General features: G+C 44.6%; 1 protein-coding gene across 9 annotated transcripts; it reads right to left on the bottom strand.

The window, feature by feature from the left end:
• Positions 1 to 544: 544 nt before the first annotated feature.
• LOC133492008 (replication protein A 70 kDa DNA-binding subunit-like) lies at positions 545 to 17850 on the bottom strand. Of its 9 annotated transcripts, none has more exons than XM_061803859.1 (18): positions 17524 to 17850; positions 17161 to 17208; positions 16913 to 17087; positions 16740 to 16845; positions 16590 to 16675; positions 16388 to 16474; positions 12690 to 12969; positions 11510 to 11612; positions 11355 to 11423; positions 9918 to 10110; positions 9698 to 9834; positions 9292 to 9440; positions 8367 to 8496; positions 5976 to 6104; positions 3959 to 4135; positions 3297 to 3404; positions 2555 to 2641; positions 546 to 1996 (listed from the first exon to the last, which is right to left on the bottom strand). In XM_061803859.1, exons 4-18 carry the CDS (start codon positions 16775 to 16777, stop codon positions 1889 to 1891), a joined length of 1881 nt encoding a protein of 626 aa, XP_061659843.1. In that variant the 5' UTR covers positions 16778 to 16845; positions 16913 to 17087; positions 17161 to 17208; positions 17524 to 17850; the 3' UTR covers positions 546 to 1888. The 9 variants fall into 9 exon arrangements, 8 of the variants coding, with proteins under 8 accessions (XP_061659848.1, XP_061659843.1, XP_061659845.1 ...); XM_061803861.1 differs by having other exon boundaries at positions 16988 to 17087; XM_061803860.1 differs by having other exon boundaries at positions 16913 to 17038.
• Positions 17851 to 17899: the final 49 nt, after the last annotated feature.

Below are 17899 nucleotides of genomic sequence, written 5' to 3'. Positions count from 1 at the left end.
GAGAACATGCAAACTCCACATAGGCGGGGCCAGGATTTGAACCCCGATCCTCAGAACAGTGAGGCCAATGCTCTAATCAGTTGCTTCACTGTGTATCCCAGGCTCTCGCCATTAAATTTTTATGTTCTAGTATTATTAGTCCTGTTTTTAAATCAAGAAAACTACATCACCCAAACTTGTCATTTTTTTTTTTGGGGGGGGGGGAAGACAGATTAATCGCATTTTAATGTAGAAAGACATTTCATCTGCTTCCCCTCAAAATCTCCACATTCCATTTCTTCCCATCACTCCCATCTTTTGACTTGGCTATTGTCACCATGGCAACCACACCTCTCGCCTCCCCATCCAACACACATCAATCATTCCCCCCCCCCCCCCATTCTGTACGGGAGCCTCCTCACGCCTCCGACCCGGCACCGTCGCGCCTCATCGTCACCCGCCCGTCAATCAAACCTCCTCACTTATGCAATCAATCACATCCCCGATATGCCTGACATTATTATTATTTATTTGAAATCTAAATGTGAAGTACATCTGCAGGCTTAATTTGAAAAGCTCAGCTGCTCTTACAATGTCGTCCAAAACACACACTGGAGTTATGTAATACCGCTCCACTAAATAAAGACATATTAAGTAAGTCTTGGCTTGAGCAACATGGGGGGATCGGGGGTGGGGGGGGGACTGAAATGAATCCATTTGGAAGTGCCCATCAGCTGTTTCCCTCTTTCAAGCTACATTCAAAGACAACAGGAAATTGGCATTTCCAACCTCTCCTCCCCAAAAAAAGAAGAAGAAAAAAAAAGAATTGGAAGTTTATGCCAGCAAAGTGGGAAATTGAACTCAAACTGGCGAAATATGAAATATATACAAAGCGTCCAAACAAATTTGAGAAGGTCAAGGAAATGTACTTTATAATTTCTACTTTGCATTCCAGGACATTTTGCAACTACAAAAATTAATTTTCACTGGGCAGGCAGATGGGGGAAAAAAAAAAAAGTCCAAACTCAAGGCCATTCCAGGAATCGCATCGCATCTCATTCCCAACAACTCCAACTACGAAAAGTGCATTCCAGAAAAATTGGGAGCTCAAAAAAGGCAAAAGTGCAGTTCGGAAACTTAAGTTTAACATTTCCTATATTCGACGAGAAAAAATCATATTCCCAGAAAATGGGAATTATTCCTCTGGGACATTTCTGGTCTCAATTGAGGAAAAGTGCATTACAGTAAATTTAGAAATGAAATCATTTCATCCAGAAGGTAGGACCTGAACCAAATTTTAGGACTGTTCCATTTAGTCCTACCCACGTTTCCAACCTGTTCGAATGAGACGACTTTACCTGCAACATCAAAAAGTCGACTTTCCACCTACAACTGAAAAAAGTGCATTTTGGGAAACTGGGAAATGGAAATCTCCGGCCTCCAACTATGGAAAAAAAAAGTTCATAAGATAATCAAGTTGGTGTAGCACTTATGAAGTCTACGGGCCGGTCTGGGTGGTCCAGTCCGAAGTGCTAAACTGAACGCTGGCTGCAAATCTTTGTATGTCGCATACATCCATCGAGTCACTCATTAAAAAACAAACAAAAAAGTATGACGTTAACAAACTCTTTTAAACACTTTTTTGTGTGTGTGGTTGTCTTAACAAAGCCCCCCCCCCCCCCACAGGTCACGAATCAAGAGTGAATTAAATTTTTTTTTTAAAACAACCCACATATGCACAACAAACACACAATATGAGTCACACACACAAAAAAAAATACCTTCTGCATTAGATGATTACAAAACAAAGTCCACACACACAAATCAAGTCCAAATCAAATTGAAAAAAATAAACAATTTATATTTAGCGTCATTTCCTTCTCGTTAGGCGTTTGGACTCAAGTGGCCCTCAGTTATCCCGGGCCAGCGCTCGGACGCTGTTCAGGAGCCTCCTGCTGTACTGCCGGTGGTCCAGCGGGAGGACGTCCATCACGGTCACCCTCATGCGACATTCGTCCTGAACAACAACGAAAAATGACAAGTCAAGAAACTTCCAGCGTCTGAAAGTTCATTTTTCTTCCTTTCTTGATTTGTATTTTTTTTCCGCATTAAAAAAAAAAAGTTGTGCTTTGATGATTTACAGACATATATACCATTTTTTATGTCATGTATATTGTAAATTTAAATTACTTTTTGACCATTAAAATATTTTATCAAACAATAGAAGTACAATTTTTTTTAATTTCACAAGCAAAGATTTTATTTTTTTCATTTTTGAGGCATAATTTTAAAAAAAGCAAATATATTTTGTGACGTATTACATTTTTGTAAATCAGAAAAAAATGCTCGTGTTAAAGATCAAAATGGATCAAAACGACTCACTAGCAAACAGTTACATTGATTACTATTACGTCGAAAAGCACATTTTTAAAAACATTTATAATCTGTAAAAAAATGTTAAATAAATTGAATTGATGTGATGTTTTTTTTCCCCAAACATTTTTTTTGTAATTTTTCCACGAAAAATCCTCATTTTTGAAACCATTTGTGGACAGGAGTGTGCGTGTGCGCTCACGTTGTACATCTCCAGCTTGACTCTGTTCCTGAAGATGTGCGAGCTGAAGTAGACTTTTTGGAAAACCTCATTGAACGCGTCCTCATCCTGACGCACAAAAGCATGCTGGTATTAACACGGCACCGATTCAGAATTCTTTTGTAGTCAAAGAACCCGACGGCAGGTCGATTACCGTAATTCCCGGCCTACGGAGCGCAACTGCTTAAAAGCCCCGAGTACATTTGTCAAGGAAATACCATTTGGCACGTACATACACCGCAGCCTTGTAAGAGCCGCAACTGCCCACATTGAAACACGAGATATTTACAAAGAACTGCAAACAGAAAGAGTTTCACGCTAGCGCTAATGCTAACAGAAACGCCAATAACACAGCGGCAACACGCTAGCACAGCGCTAACGCTAGTGCAGCGCTGACAGGGCTGGTAAAAGCCACGTACTCGGCACATCTATTCCGGTCACTCGTTACCCTTTCCGCTCGAGCGCCCCTTGTGGCCGTTGGAAAAAATGCACAAATTAGCCGCATCACCGCATAAACCGCAGGGTTGATAGCGTGTGAAAAAAGTCGCGGCTTGTAGGCTGGAAATTACGGTACTCCCCCACCCGTCACTACAGCGATCCCAGACTTTGGGCGTCACGGACCAGTTTCCCAAAAAGACTGACAAGAGCAACAGTAAAGGTGCAGATTAGTAAAGTCGACGAGTTGACAAATTCCCTCAAGGCGTCTTCTGTGTGCGTCTCTTACGGTGTCCTTCAGGTGTCCCAGTTGCTCAGCGTTGAGACCCAACAAGGTCTCGGCCGTTTCCTGGAAGCACGTGGCCCACATGTTGTCCCCAAAGTCGGCCAAGTTCACCTGAACACGTCACATGATGAGGATGATGTTTTGACAAAAAGAACTTTTGTTTCCCCTCAGAGGAAACCTTTATTTCCACATTTCATAATGTCAGGAGAGGAGAAGCTAAACTTATCCATTCATCCATCCATTTTTCTTAGCTGCTTATCCTCACAAGGGTCGCAAGGAGTGCCGGAGCCTATCCCGGCTGTCAACGTACACCCTGAACAGGTCGCCAGCCAATCGCAGGGCACATGGTGCCATAACAGCCGCACTCACAATCGCACCTTGGGGCAATTTAGAGTGTCCAATTGATGTTGCATGTTTTTGGGATGTGCCCACACAGGCACGGGGAGAACATGCAAACTCTACAAAGGCAGGCCCGGGATTGAACCCGGGTCCCCAGAACTGTGAGGCCGACGCTTTCCAGTTCAGCCACCGTGCCGCTAGCCAAACTTGTGTCATCTTTTGTTTTGTTTTTTCCCCCACAAGTGAATCAGAATTCAGATTTTTGTTAAAAAACATGCAGATTTCATTTTAAGACAATATCCTAGCAAAAAAAAAAGTCTACTCACAGAGAGCATGAAACGGTACTTAAAAACGGGGTAGTCCTTGCCGCATTTGTCGCAGTGGTAGCGTCCGTCGTCCCGCTCCTGGACCTTCTTGTAGCAGGACCCGGCGGGGCACGCCCGGTAGAGGGCGTTCTCCTTGCAGGCGTACACAACCGTCGCCACGCTGCTGAAGTAGTACGCCTGCGGGCAAACAACAAGCAATCGTTATCTTCGAAATAATATGATACAGTAAGTAATCTCCACTACACTTGAAATGCCACACAAAAAGCATCAAATGCATTGCAACAATTGATTTTGTATATGGAAAAAAAAATATGATAATGCTTAAAAAAAAAAAAAGTAAGACAAAATGTGACATTTCAGTCTAGTATTTATCTATCTTTACTGAAAGTATCATTTTGTAATATTACGCTGATACAGTATTGCTGATTTAAAACTTGAAAGGGCAATATAAATCGTTTGAAATGGTATCCATCCAACCATCCATTTTCTTTGCCGCTTATCCTCACAAGGGTCGCGGGGAGTGCTGGAGCCTATCCCAGCTGTCAACGGGCAGGAGGCGGGCAAGGTACACCCTGAACTGGTCGCCAGCCAATCGCAGGGCACATTGAGACAAACAGCCACAATCATAATCACACCTACGGGCAATTTAGAGTCTCCAATGAATGTTGCATGTTTTCTGGGATGTGGGAAGAAACCAAATCCACGCGGGCACAGGGAGAACATGCAAACTCCACACAGGCGGGTCCGGGATCAAACCCGGGACCTCAGAACTGTGAGGCCAAAGCTTTGCTGCCGCTTGAAATGTTACCAAACACTAAATATGGTTGTATGATTTAAATCTGCAATGGCAATACAAACGTTGACATTTTATCAGAGTTGAGCACACGACTCCTTAGTAATTTTAGCATGCTTTACGGTAAATATGGTAGTAATGATCATTCAAATCCAAAACGATAATCGAATCATCACAAATCGTGATCTTGGTTCAAAATGTGATGCTAAATGCGATAGAAAAGAGGTTGAATATGAGGAGACTACGAACCATTTGAAAATCGGTAAACAGTTTCGTTTCTGAGATCAAATCCACGCAAATATAGCACCGCGTGTGTGTGTTTTCTGGCATTATCGTCGGACCGACAAGCAGCTGGGCCTGAGACAACAAACGGCAAAGTCCAATTTGGAAAAAAAACAAACAAACAAAAAAACAAATAAATAAAACACTGGATCAAAAGTTGGCTTCACGGTAGGAAAAATGTTGCCAAGATGCCGGGCCAGCTGCCGACGCAATCAAAAGTCACGTTGACGCGCTCCGCTAGCTCGCATCTGTGAAGCTCTTCTGTTGCACAAAGTGCGCCCGATGTAACAAAATGCCCGAAAAATTTGTGACGGAACGCCCGTTCAGCAGCGAAAGTTCATTGGACCGTGCGATACCGGTATCAGATATCATAAAGATTTAAGCATATGAAGTGCTGCATCTACGAGCGAAAATTACAAGCGAGCGGCACGGTGTGGCTTGGCTGGAAAGTACTGGCCTCACAGTTCCGGATTCCCGGGTTCAATCCCAGACCCGCCTGTGTGGAGTTTGCATGTTTTCCCCGTGACTGCGTGGTTTTTTTTTTCCCAGGCACTCCGGTTTTCCTCTAAATTGCCCAAAGGTGTGATTGTGAGTGCGGCTGTTTGTCTCTATGTGCCCTGCGATTGGCTGGCAACCAGTTCAGGGTGTAGCCCGCCACTTGCCCGTTGACCGCTAGGTTACGCTCCAGCACTCCCTCGACCCTTGTGAGGATAATCGGCTAAGAAAATGGATGGACGCAAGCAACAGAGCCAGACAAGCAACTTAAAGCAACTAGGAACAAATCTAGCAGCTATTGTTCAAAACATAGTGACTTTTTTTTTTCAAGATACGAAGATCAACAAATCTTTCCATAAAAAGCAACAAATTTAGTGCCAATCATATTTTTTTTAAACTATCAAATACATCCCAAAAACATGCATCATTAATTGGGCACTAAATTACCCCAAGGTGTGATTGTGGGTGTGGCTGTTTGTCTCGATGTGCCCTGCGATTAGCTGGCAACCAGTTCAGGGTGTGCCCCGCCTCCTGCCCTGTTGAGAGCTGGGATAGGCTCCAGCACTCCCCGCGACCCTTGTGAGGATAAGCAGCAAAGAAAATGGATGGGTGGATAACTAATCAACTAATCTAGTAGCTATAGCTAAGAAAAGCTATTCGCAACATTCATGTCGGGAAGGGCATCCGGCGTAAAACTGTGCCAAACAAATATGCGTTCATCTAAGATGACACGATGTAGTGACCCCTAACGGGACAAGCCGAAAGGAAAAGAAGAAGATTTAAAAAAAAAAATGCAACAAGCTTTCTTGTTCTTTACTTTCGTTGTCTCGTTCATGTTTATCAAACTCTGCACTCTGTTTCCAAAAATACAAAGCCTCCGGTTTGCCATCCAACCCCTTTCGAGACATCCCCGGTTGTCATGGCAACAAGCCCATTTCACCACGGCCAAAATAAATACATAAGAATCTGTCTAATTCTTGGGGTATCTTGACCAAAGCATCCCACAGACGCGTGATCGAGACCTCGTCTGGGTGGGAGGAGGCAAAAATGCGTCACGTCGCCCCTGGGACGTGCGAGTACAAACACGTAGTACACGGGCAGGTTGAACTATTCTATCCTGGCATTTCTTCCACCGTTCAAATGTGAAAACACAAAAATACCACGCCCCAAAGAGGACCAGGATCCAAAGTGATGTTCCCAGCGTGCCAAGGAGATCCTCCAAACTAATGCCTTCACCCTGCTGGCAACCTTTCATCTGCCAAAAGCATCCTTGGGAATTAGGAGACGTTCTTCTGTTAGCGACAAAATTAGCGACTATTTTAAAGTGACCAGCAACAAATAAAATGAGATTTAAAAGAAAATACAACAAAAAAAGAAACATGTATTGCTTTTTTTTTTCTAAAAAGTGACAACAACAACAAAAAAAACTAGTACCGTAATTCCCGCCCTGCACGCTTTCAACCCTGCGGTTTATGCGGTGATGTGGCGTTAGCGCCATGCTAGCATTAGCGCCACGCTAGCATCAAGCTGTGTATCGAGGCTTATAACCAGGCGCTCTCTGTAGGCCAAATTTTGAGAAAAAAAAAAAAAACTTTGCTCCTTGTTGCCTTGAATCTAGTGATTTTTTTGGGGCAACAGATGTAATGACTTTTGTTTCAAGTCTACGACGCTTCCCCACTCTCAGTGACCAGTGACTCACTGCCCTAAACATGCCAGCCCCCATCTAAGTAAAAGCCCCGTTGTTAATTAGACGTCCATCAAGCCCCCGCAGCCACGCATCCGCCTCCCTTGTCACATTTCTCAGAGCAGCCTCTCTGGGGGGCGAGGGGTGGGGGTCTTTGTGCATGTGGCCAGCTGCAGGGTGGACTGGTGGGGGGGGGGGCATGCTAAGCAGCTCAGATGCCAACATGTTTTGGAATACTTCAGAGATATAAAAAACAAAAAAAAAGAGGTGAACTCGACTTCGCCTGGCTCATTCTGCCCATCTCGAAGCAGACAAAACTTTGTGGAGATTGTGCCAAAAATAGAAAATACCAACCACCCCGTTTAAAAAAAAAAAAAAAAAAGATCTTAACACTCCAGGTACAATCATCATGGTGAACTTTAAGTAGCACAGTAGGAGACAAAGTGTTCAAAAATAGTGGACCACCCCCCAAGCCCCCAATTTGAGGTATATTTCTGCCCCGCTTATTCATGTTTTTTTTTTTGAGGGGGGGAAGAGCGTCAATTATTTGCAGATTATTACTATTCAGTCTATATTGAATTATACTTGGCTCATGTAATAAGTTTGTTAAGACATTACAAAATATGCCATACAAAATGTCAAAAATGATTGACACATTTATACGTAAACCTCCACATAATGCTAATAATAATTAAAAAAAATACAAGAATGTTAGAAGAGAATTTTATAAAAATTCTTGACATTAATGACAATTATTATCCATGGAAGAATTCCCTTTCAAAAAAAAAAAAGTAAATTATTGAACGTTTAAGGGGGAATTTAAGCAACAAAAAAAAAAATACAAGTTAACAGAACGAATAAAAAAATAAAATAACAGTAAAAGAAAATTTTACAAAAATTCTTGACATTTATGACAATGTGATTGTTATCATCCATGGAAGAACTCCCTTTAAAAAAAAAGGAAATTATTGAACCTTTGAGGGGGATTTAGGACTTACAGCAATAAATAAATAAATAAATAAATAAATAAATAAAAACAAGTTAAGAGAACGAAAAAAAAAAAAAAAAAAAAAGTAAAACGCTCCAACATATCAAAAAATATCACGAAGTACACTTTCCTCCCCCACTTGTGTGCGCGTATGCATGCGTTTCACCTTCCCGTCATGTCCCAGTTGTTCTGTCTTGACGTCGCTCAGAGACTTCCAGTTGGTCCTGAATTCGCCATTTGGGGACCGGACCTCCGTCAAGGACTGACTGCACAGGCCGTGGCCTACCTGGTTGTACCTGTGGATGTATTAAAAAAAAAAAAAAAAAACACACAGGCTCAGTTTTGGTTTTGCTTTAAATGTATAAAACTCAAGATTAACATTAAGACACATGGAAAGTCTTATGAAAGTATGAAATCTGACTTGCTGCTAAGCTACGCTAGCACTCTCACCCCACCCCCACCCCAACACCACACATGGAGGGAGAACACATGTGGGTAGAGCAAACAAAAGCATTCCTATTCCCTCACATGGAGCCTTAATGGCGAGATGAGTCACCGCTTCACATCCGCGCACCACACGCCGAATAATAAGCTCTGCGTTGGAGCGCCCCATCTGCTCACGCGCGTGCAAATATGGCCGCTCTCCGGCGTCACTGCGTGTCCCGTCGGGGCGGCAGAGGAGAAAGCAGCATATGCACGTCAGTCGCTTTCTTGGGAACAGTCGAATTTCATACCAACATTTGAAAGACACAAGACTGGTTTGTGCTTTCATGTGTTGCGGGCGACGCAGGTGGGTTAGCGCATCTGCCTGACGGTTCTGAGCCAATAGGTTGAGTTCTGAGGGCCGAAGCTCCAACCTGCGCTCTGGTTTTCCTGTGTGGCGTTTACATGTTTGGGATTCCCACCGGGTCCTGTGGGTTGGTAATGAATTTCACTATTAATGACGGGATTGGACAAGAGTGGAAGTGGACCGTCCACTCCCGAGAGTTAAGGTTGGGATTGGGAGGATTTTGGACAAAATAGTCATACTTTAATAGTTTTGAACTCACAATTCAATAGTGTTGCATTCAGTGTATGAGATTGCCGCTCACCAGGCTCTGAGCTCAAAGGCCTCGGGGATGTCGGGGTTGACCATCAGCGTGGAGCTGAAGGGCGCAGACAGCGAGCGGCCGCCGAAGGCCGACACGCGAGCCCCTTTGACGGCCACCACCGGGTGACAGGAGGCGTCAAACCTCTGAGCCTGGACACAAACCACGTCAATGTTTTAGGGTCAACAGCTAAATCTGCAAGGTCAGAACTTGAGGAAACGTCTGCAAAATTCAGCCCCGATTGCCGATTTCACTTAGCAACGTGAAAAGAGATGACATTGACCATTTTGGTTTGAAGTAGCCATTTTAGCTATTTCAAGAGGTCCTTCATGGCGGTAAAGTCAGGTGACTCACCATAAAAAAGAAAAACACTTTAAAAAAAAAAAAAAAAAAAAAAAAGAATATGAACCTTGTCTCCCCACAATGTGAGCGTCACCGTCTTCCCGCTAGCGTCGGTCAGCTCGAGCGCCCTCTTGAAGAGCGGTTTCCCGGCCTTCGTGGTGATCAGGGACACTTCCCCGGCCTCCTCGCACACACCAATCACGTCTGCAGCATCAAACGGGACGCATCATGCCAGCAAAATAAAAAAAAAACGGGCGATAAAGTCATATTTTGAGTGCTATCCTCACTAATGATGGATTCGGGGTCTTTGGCCTCCAACTGCGAGATGGGCACAAAGTCGTAGTGCACGGTGGGCACGTCATGGTCGTCGTCGCAGGGCACGATACGAGAGTTGGCGCCCAGCGTGATCTCGTAGTCGTTCTTCAGCGACGTGAACCGCTTGATGGGCAGCTTCACCGAGCATTTGGAGATCAGATAGACCTGCGACGTCAAATCTTCACTCGCCCATCTTTGACTTCATTTGCCACACTCAAAAACATACAGCCATCTATTTTCCAAGCTGTTTTTCCACATGAAAAAAAAACAAGATGGGAATTAAAAGTGGACTTTTTTTTTTTGCAGTTATGTATTATTACTCTATAATGTGCGATAAACTCTGAGGTCCCTATATTTATTTATTTATTTACAGTAATTTACGGCCTACAGAGCGCACCAGATTATAAGCCTCACCCAGTACATTTGTCAAGGAAATACCATTTGGTACATACATAAGCCGCACCGGTGTAAAAGCCGCAAGTGCACACATTGAAACACGAGGTAGTTACAAAGACGGGAGACAGAAAGAGTTTTCGAACTTTTAATACCTTAGCTTAACTTAATAGAACAGGTAGCATGAACAGGGCTGGTTTAAAAACAAAAAAAAAAAACTTTAATCACAGACGCAGCAGTAACAGGGAAAACACGCTAGTATGGCGCTAAAAAAAAAACACCTAAATCGCGGATATGCAGCAGTAACACAGGAGAAACACGCTTGCGGGGTGCTAACAGGGCCGGTTAAAGAAAAAAATATATACACACACACACACACCAGTAAAAATCACTGAGATGCGGCAGTAACACAACAGCAACACACTAGCAAAACACTAACAAAGCCAGTTAAAAAAAAAAAAAACATACCGGTAAAAATCACAGACACGGCAGTAACACAGCAGCAACACACTGGCAAAGCACTAACAAAGCCAGTTAAAAAAATAAAAAAAACATACCAGTAAAAATCACAGACACGGCAGTAACACGGCAGCAACACACTGGCAAAGCACTAACTGAGCCAGTTTAAAAAAAAAAAAAACACTGATAAAAATCTCAGGAACAGCAGTAACACAGCAGCAACATGCTAGCACATCGCTAACGCAGCGCTAACAGGGCCGGTTGAAAAAAAAAAAAAAAACTGTAAAAGTCACTTCCTCGGCACATATATTCCACCGGTCTCACTCTTACCTTTTCCGCTCGAGTGCCCCCTTGCGGCCGTTAGAAAAAATTCAGAAATTAGCCGCATCGCCACAGAAACCGCAGGGTTGAAAGCGTGTGAAAAAAATTTGCGGCTTCACGGCCGAAAATTACGGTATTTATTTTTCAATCCTCCGGTCAAATTGACCCATCTCATCAAATCAATGAATCAAACCAGCCTTTATCAAAACGTCACTCAGAAAAATGGAGGGGCTCACCTTGTTTTGCTCCACCAGGGAGAAAAACTTGTCCACTTCACTGTTGAAGGCCGTGATCCTGATTTCTCCCTGCGCACGTCGAACGCACCGCGACATTCAAGGAGACGTGCGACATGTCAAGTGACGAGCGTGCAGGCATGTTCGCCGGGACTCACACTCTCGTCCATGACCTCGAAGCTGAAGAGCTTCCCCTCTCCCCTCGAGTTGCTCCAATTGCAGACGTCAGACTTGTTGGTCACTCGGGCTCTGACGGTCCAACTGGGACACAAATAATTGTTCAGGTTATTATTATTATTTTTTCTTTAAATGTGTGTATATATATATATATATATGAGTAAATGTACATTATCATCATTTTCTACAGGCATATAGGCCACATGTCCGGATATTGTGGTCCATATGGTGATTGAAATACATCCCCATCTGCTCCTGTGTGGTGATATTATGGATCTGATATTTTTAACCTAAGACATCGATATAATTATTAAATGCAATGTCTTCTTAATTATGATTAAAGCTATCCCATACAAAGCTCTTGAAGAAACACTGAAAATCAGTAAAATGCCTGCCTGAAAGCAAATTGGCTGAGTTCCTGTCTTTTTGAGACTTTTTGTGTGCTTACAGAAATGCTTACATAATTTCATAGTGCAAAATGAAACTGTCTAATTTTCTAGACATTTGCTAAAGACTTTATGGAGTTTTGTTATTGACCCAAAAATGTAAAATGTCCCGTTTCTTTTTAGCTGTGGCATCTTGAGACATTTTTCCCCCCAGGTCCAGTCATGTCAGACACGCCTAGCAAAATTTCATGCTGCTAATAAATCCATCCATTTACGTCGGCGCTTATCCTCATGAGGGTCAAGGGAGTGCTGGAACCTATCCCAGCTCTCAACGGGCAGGCGGCGGGGTACACCTTGAACTGGTTGCCAGCAAATCGCAGGGCACATCGAGACAAACAGCTGCACTCACAATCAACGCGGCGGTCCGCACAAACATTAAAAAAAAAAAAAAAAACATTTAAAAGGCGCCAAAGGCAGAGCCGCTTTTGACCTAATGAGCATCCTGACCGTTCACATCAGGCGCCAAAGCAAGACTGAGCAATTCCCAGGGTAACGCCATGAAGGACTCGGATGTCTTTTAAAACATGGAAGAAGAAGAAGAAGAAGAAGACAAAGTTGCTTTTCAAAGAGCCAACGAGGTACGTCCTACATCTGCCAAGTCCTGCGAGTGTCAGGAACACGACGATTGGTTGCTTTTCAACAACAGGAATTGAGGAAGGAATAAAATGGAGGTCTGGAGGGGAGTCAAGAAAAAAGGATTTCGGCATCAACTCACTTGCTGACGTACGGGTTGAGATCGTCTATCGGGGTCAATTTGGTTGGACTCTGGGAAGGACCGGGAGAGGGAGACGCCGGCATGGGGGACGGCATCCCGGAACGCTTCACGGGCGACGCCATCCCAAAAGCCTTCACGGGCGACGCCTGCATGGGGGGTGGCATCCCAGGACCCTTCACGGGCGACGCCTTCATGGGGGGTGGCATCCCAGGACCCTTCACGGGAGAACCTTTCCAAGAACTTTTCATCAGGGAACTCTTGATTCCGGAGTTTTCACAACCTTGATAAGGAGAAAAGGAAAGCAGCTTTAGGCAGAACAAAGCAATTTTTGGCTGGTTTTGTAACGGTTCACTCATTCCCGACTCACTACAGCGGCGCCTTGAGATACGAATTTAAAATCCATCCATATATTTTCTGAAATGCTTATCCTCACGAGGGTCGTGGGAGCCTATCCTTGCTGTCAATGGTCAGTAGGCGGGGTACAACCTGAACTGGTTGTCGGCCAATCGCAGGGCACGTGGTCGTACTCGCAATCACACCGAGGGGCCAATTTAGGGCGGCCACTGAATGCATGTTTTTGGGTTGTGCGAGGAAACCGGAGTGCCCGGAAGAAAAAAAAACCCATAGAGGCACAGGGAGATTATGAAAACTCCACACAGGAAGCGCCGGGATTCGAACCCCAGACCTCGTAACTGTGAGGCCTGAAAATTACTCGTCTCAAATTATACACTACATTGAATGAAAATCCATTCCAGCCCCCCACACCCCAAAGAAAGACCAACAAAAGTTTGTAATGTTTCTTCAATCAAAAAAAATGTAATACTATAATTTAATAGACTAAATAAATATTTTTGCTTCAATTCAATGGACATTGTGCAGCTCCTGGTGCGTGCCTCTGTGCCACTTCTGAGCAGTAATGTAGTACTGTATCGTAATACAGAAAGAAACGCATGCAGAAGAGTTTCACAATTGACTCAGTAAGATGGCAGTAACATTATAAAATGTATGCTAAAGTATAATGAATACATGTATGCTGCTCGTTTTCCGAGTCAAGTTCACCGCCACCATAAATGTCCTAATGGGTCAAAGCAAAAAATCCGTTCCACAACGGGTCACTCTTATCTCAAAGGACCAAATGTACCAAGAATAAACCTTTGGACAGGTGGCGCCGATCAATGGCGAGTTTGCGCTCTGTGCAGCAGGGCTCCGCCTCCGTCCCCCTAACGTTGTGGAGCACTTTTAGTTTGCCATTCACTTGATAAAAGTTTTGCTGTTTCTTGGCAGGACGTCCCGGTGATGTAATCGACACGATGGCCAAACGCGCAAAGTTGTTTTGTTTTTCCCCACCCGCTGTGAACTCACCTCCCTCTCGGCTGGACGGCGACCAGCGCGTGACTCAGCGGACGCAACACCTCAAGGCCTGGCACGGGCCGCTGGCCATACTGAGCCGTCGGCCATTAAAGGGATTCCGCGGCAGAAGAAATAAAAATGGGCATTTTCAGAAGTCCACGTGCAGCTCAAATATGAATATGGAAAGCTGAATTGAAATCAAGTGAATCACATATTATACAGATTCACTACTACCAACGATATTTCATGAAATGTGAATGTTACATCATGAAAATTAATCTACGCAGATATTTAAGACTTTTGTAACGTGTTTAACTCATTCACTGCCATGAACATTTCTATTCATCAATTGTAATAATCCAACCACTTTCTGCCGCGGATGTTTATATACATGAAGTTTTTCGAAGGGTACGCGTGGAAGAGGGTTGTCTGTAAATTTCAAGAGTCTCCAGAACTTCAAAATCGACAGACAGATCGGTGAAGAGTCTGTCGTGATGCGGACTTTGTATCGGTCCGCTGTGGTAAAGAGGGAGCGAAGTCGAAGATCTCAATTTACCAGTCGCTCTACGTTCCTACCCTCGGTCATCAGGGAGGGGCTCAGTGTCGAGCCGCTGCTCCTCCGCATCGGGAGGAGCCAGATGAGGTGGCTGGGGCATCTGATTCGGATGCCTACCGGACGCCCCCGTGGTGAGGTTTTTCCGGAAAAGAGACCTCGAGGAGGACCCAGAACACGCTGGAGAGAGTACGTCTCTCGGCTGGTTCGTGAACGCCTCGGGATCCCTCCGGAAGAGCTGGAAGAAGTGGCTGGGGAAGGGATCCCTGCTGAAAATACTTAACCCGCGATCCGACCCGGAGAAGTGGTGGAAGAATGGATGGATGGACAAAACCTCAACGACGAACAGACGTATGATCATTGCAGCTTTTGAGTTAAAGATAAAAATTCGAGGGTGAATCTTGAGCTTCTGACATTGATATACGAGAGAGAAATGGCAACACGTTGAAAATCGAACATATTTAGCCATCAGACGCGGCCAACCATGTGGTGAATCCATCTCGCTCACAGCACGCTTTTCCGATGTACGTCTGTCAATAAATTGTTTTGCCACTTTTTGTTCAGGTTGGTGTTTTTGGTGAAACCGACCCACATTCTCGTGCTGATAATTAGAGAAAAATTCTTAGTCTTATTCTGCTTTCTGGATAAAGTACATTTTTCTTATGGTAGGTTCAGTAATTGATACTTTGGCACAGAAAAAAAATCTTCTCTGGGTTTCAAAAGATCGTCAAAACAGCTGGCAAAACATGGAACTCTGCTTCGCAAACAGCTGCCAGTCAATGAGCCGACGAGAGCGCCGCAACATGGCGGCGACACAAATCCGAGCCTTTAACGAGGAAACGGGCCCATCAACCGCTTAACGCGACATCGCTGCGTTCAATCTCCATCTGCGCCCCTAAAACGTGAGAAGACGAGCTGCGACACGTACAGGCACAATGTAATGTTTTACAAGCATTACTGCAAGTGTCCAGATGTGGGAGCTCCTTAAAAAGACTTCACTCAGATGAACGGCATCACGTCATTTTCAGGTATTAAGAGGGTAAGTAAAGTATGCAGATGACTGTGGATTAAAGAGAGAAGCTCGTGGTCATTGTTGCCAAAATGTGTACAAGCAATTCACTTTTTACACGTTATGTTCATACGAACCCAACAGAATGTGTACAGCCTGCAGAAAGTCTGGTTCTCTCCCCCCCTCCCTTTTTTTTATTTTTTTTTAAAAGGGAGGGCAGGCAAGCACTCAGCGTCTTTCTTAAATGGATATATGGCACCACCTGGTGTTCGTACTGACAAACATCGCTATTCAGATCCATTCATCCGTCTTCTACCACCTATCCGAGGTGGACGAGCTTCAGCGGGGACACCCAGAGTTCCCTTTCTCCAGCCGCTTCGCAGGCCAGCAGAGACACGGTCTCTCCAATGTGTCCCAGGTCGTCCCTGGGGTCTCTTTCCGTCCTTGATCCGTGCCCTTGAGGGAAAATCAACTTTCCAATCGCCTGTGTGGATTTTGCACGTTCCCCCCCCGTGCCTGCGTGGCTTTTCTCCGGGTGGGCACTCCAGTTTCCTCCCACATCCCGAAAAACATGCAACATTAATTGGACACTCTAAATTGCCCCTAGGTGTGATTGTTTGTCCCTATGTGCCATGTGATTGGCTGCCCGTTGACAGCTGGGATAGGCGCCGGCACTTCCTGCAACCCTCGTGAGGATAAGCGGCAGAGAAAATGGATGGATGGACTTTGACCCCCCCACGGGTACCTTTCAAACAAGTCGTCGGGTTGAATGGGGCCACGACTTACTGCTCCTTGTGTCGTATCCAGAGGGTCCAGGTATTTCATCGGAACTTGAGGTGCTCCGGTGCGCCTCCTGCTGATCTGCGGTTTTATCTGCGGGGCAAACAAACCAATCAGCGTTAGCGAGGCTTGGGCCATTAAAAAGAGTCCAGTCCCATTCATTTATAAGCGGCTAAGAAAATGGATTGATGGATGTTCCGTGCCTCACCGGTTAACTGTGCGGGATTCCCGATCTTTCCTCCCACATCCGCAGCGGTCTGCAACACATCCATGTCCAACACCACCAGAACCCGTCTGCAACACACACGGACAGGAACAAGCACGCATGGAGACTTCTTTCACGCACGCTCACACGCACTTTTTGGCCAAATACGAGGAGATGGTCTTCTTGAGCATGCACACGCAATTGGGCTCCAGTAGCTCCGCTTCCTTCAGGTGGTTCAGCTGTGATGCCAACAGGAAGCCTACGCAAACAAACACGGTCGCAGCTAACGACGCTAAGCGATGGGACGCACGCTTGACGGCACTCACAGGACAAACTGCGCACGCCATCGCTTAGTTTCAGGCGGTATCTGGTGTGCCCTTGTTTGCCGGGAGGGTACTCACGGATGTTCTAGTAGGGCGGAGAAAGGGAACGCTAACATGCTTTCCGGGGATCTCCCATTGACAGATAAAGGAGGCACATTTATTGACAACTACAGCATTTCTGTACAATAAAATCACAGTTTCAGAATACGACGCGTTTAATAGACAGTAGAATTTCATTTGGTCTCGCTCACCATAACTTGCAGAACTGGATTTTCGACCGGACACTCGTTAAACAGGGCCTGGGACACAAAAGTAACAGTAAAAGGGTCAGAGGTAGTGACGTCACACGGCCAAAACACTTGCAGTTCTGGCGTGCGTGTCAAATTCGAACGCGCGCGAGTTCAAAGGGTGCCACATAAATCGGATAACCTGCGTAGGTCAAATGATTAAAAAAAAATAATAATAAATCACACACACAAAAGTAGAATGTAAATGGAAGACAATTCCAGCCGTCGTGAAAACTGAAAGCGAATTTGAGGCTAATACGGTCACGGGGTACCTGTTAACAAGTAAATAACAATTCCTCCTATTATTCTTCGACTCTTATTTCTTACCTCAATCGCCCCTGCCGTAAGGTTAACGCTCATATCCTTGCTAAAGTGTCCGTAATTAACACCAAGACTTCTTTCAAAGTGACTTCAATTCCACTCCCTGAAAGCTTGTGGCGATGTGACAAACTGGACCAGATAGTGTGTTGTTATACTTTCAAAACAAAGCTTAAACGTCGCCAACAAAGAGAATTAAGAGGAACTGTGATTCTTTTAACGGCATACATATCATATGAATGTTCGATTAAAGTTCAATTCATACACATATAGATACTAAATGGTAGAACAGAAAACGAAAATGACGGCATATGGGTCCTAAATGTGAAGGCATAGTCTTAGTCTTACCCGGAAACGTCATGTGACAAAATTGTTAGTGGGCAAC

Source organism: Syngnathoides biaculeatus, chromosome 18 (genome assembly GCF_019802595.1).
Source record: "Syngnathoides biaculeatus isolate LvHL_M chromosome 18, ASM1980259v1, whole genome shotgun sequence".
NCBI classification, from domain to species: Eukaryota; Metazoa; Chordata; class Actinopteri; order Syngnathiformes; family Syngnathidae; genus Syngnathoides; species Syngnathoides biaculeatus.
Note: the sequence above shows the minus strand (reverse complement) of the source record. Positions and strands in the feature narration are given on the sequence as shown.

What these genes read in the sequence shown, in the direction of transcription:
- LOC133492008 (XM_061803856.1), bottom strand. Translation starts at nt 17,556, where the DNA reads ATGAGCGTTAACCTTACGGCAGGGGCGATTGAG. An exon ending in GAATCCCGCACAGTTAACCG is followed by an intron (nt 16,475 to 16,589) that starts GTGAGGCACGGA and finishes TTTGCCCCGCAG; the next exon opens with ATAAAACCGCAGATCAGCAG. An exon ending in TCACATTGTGGGGAGACAAG is followed by an intron (nt 9,441 to 9,697) that starts GTTCATATTCTT and finishes GTTTGTGTCCAG; the next exon opens with GCTCAGAGGTTTGACGCCTC.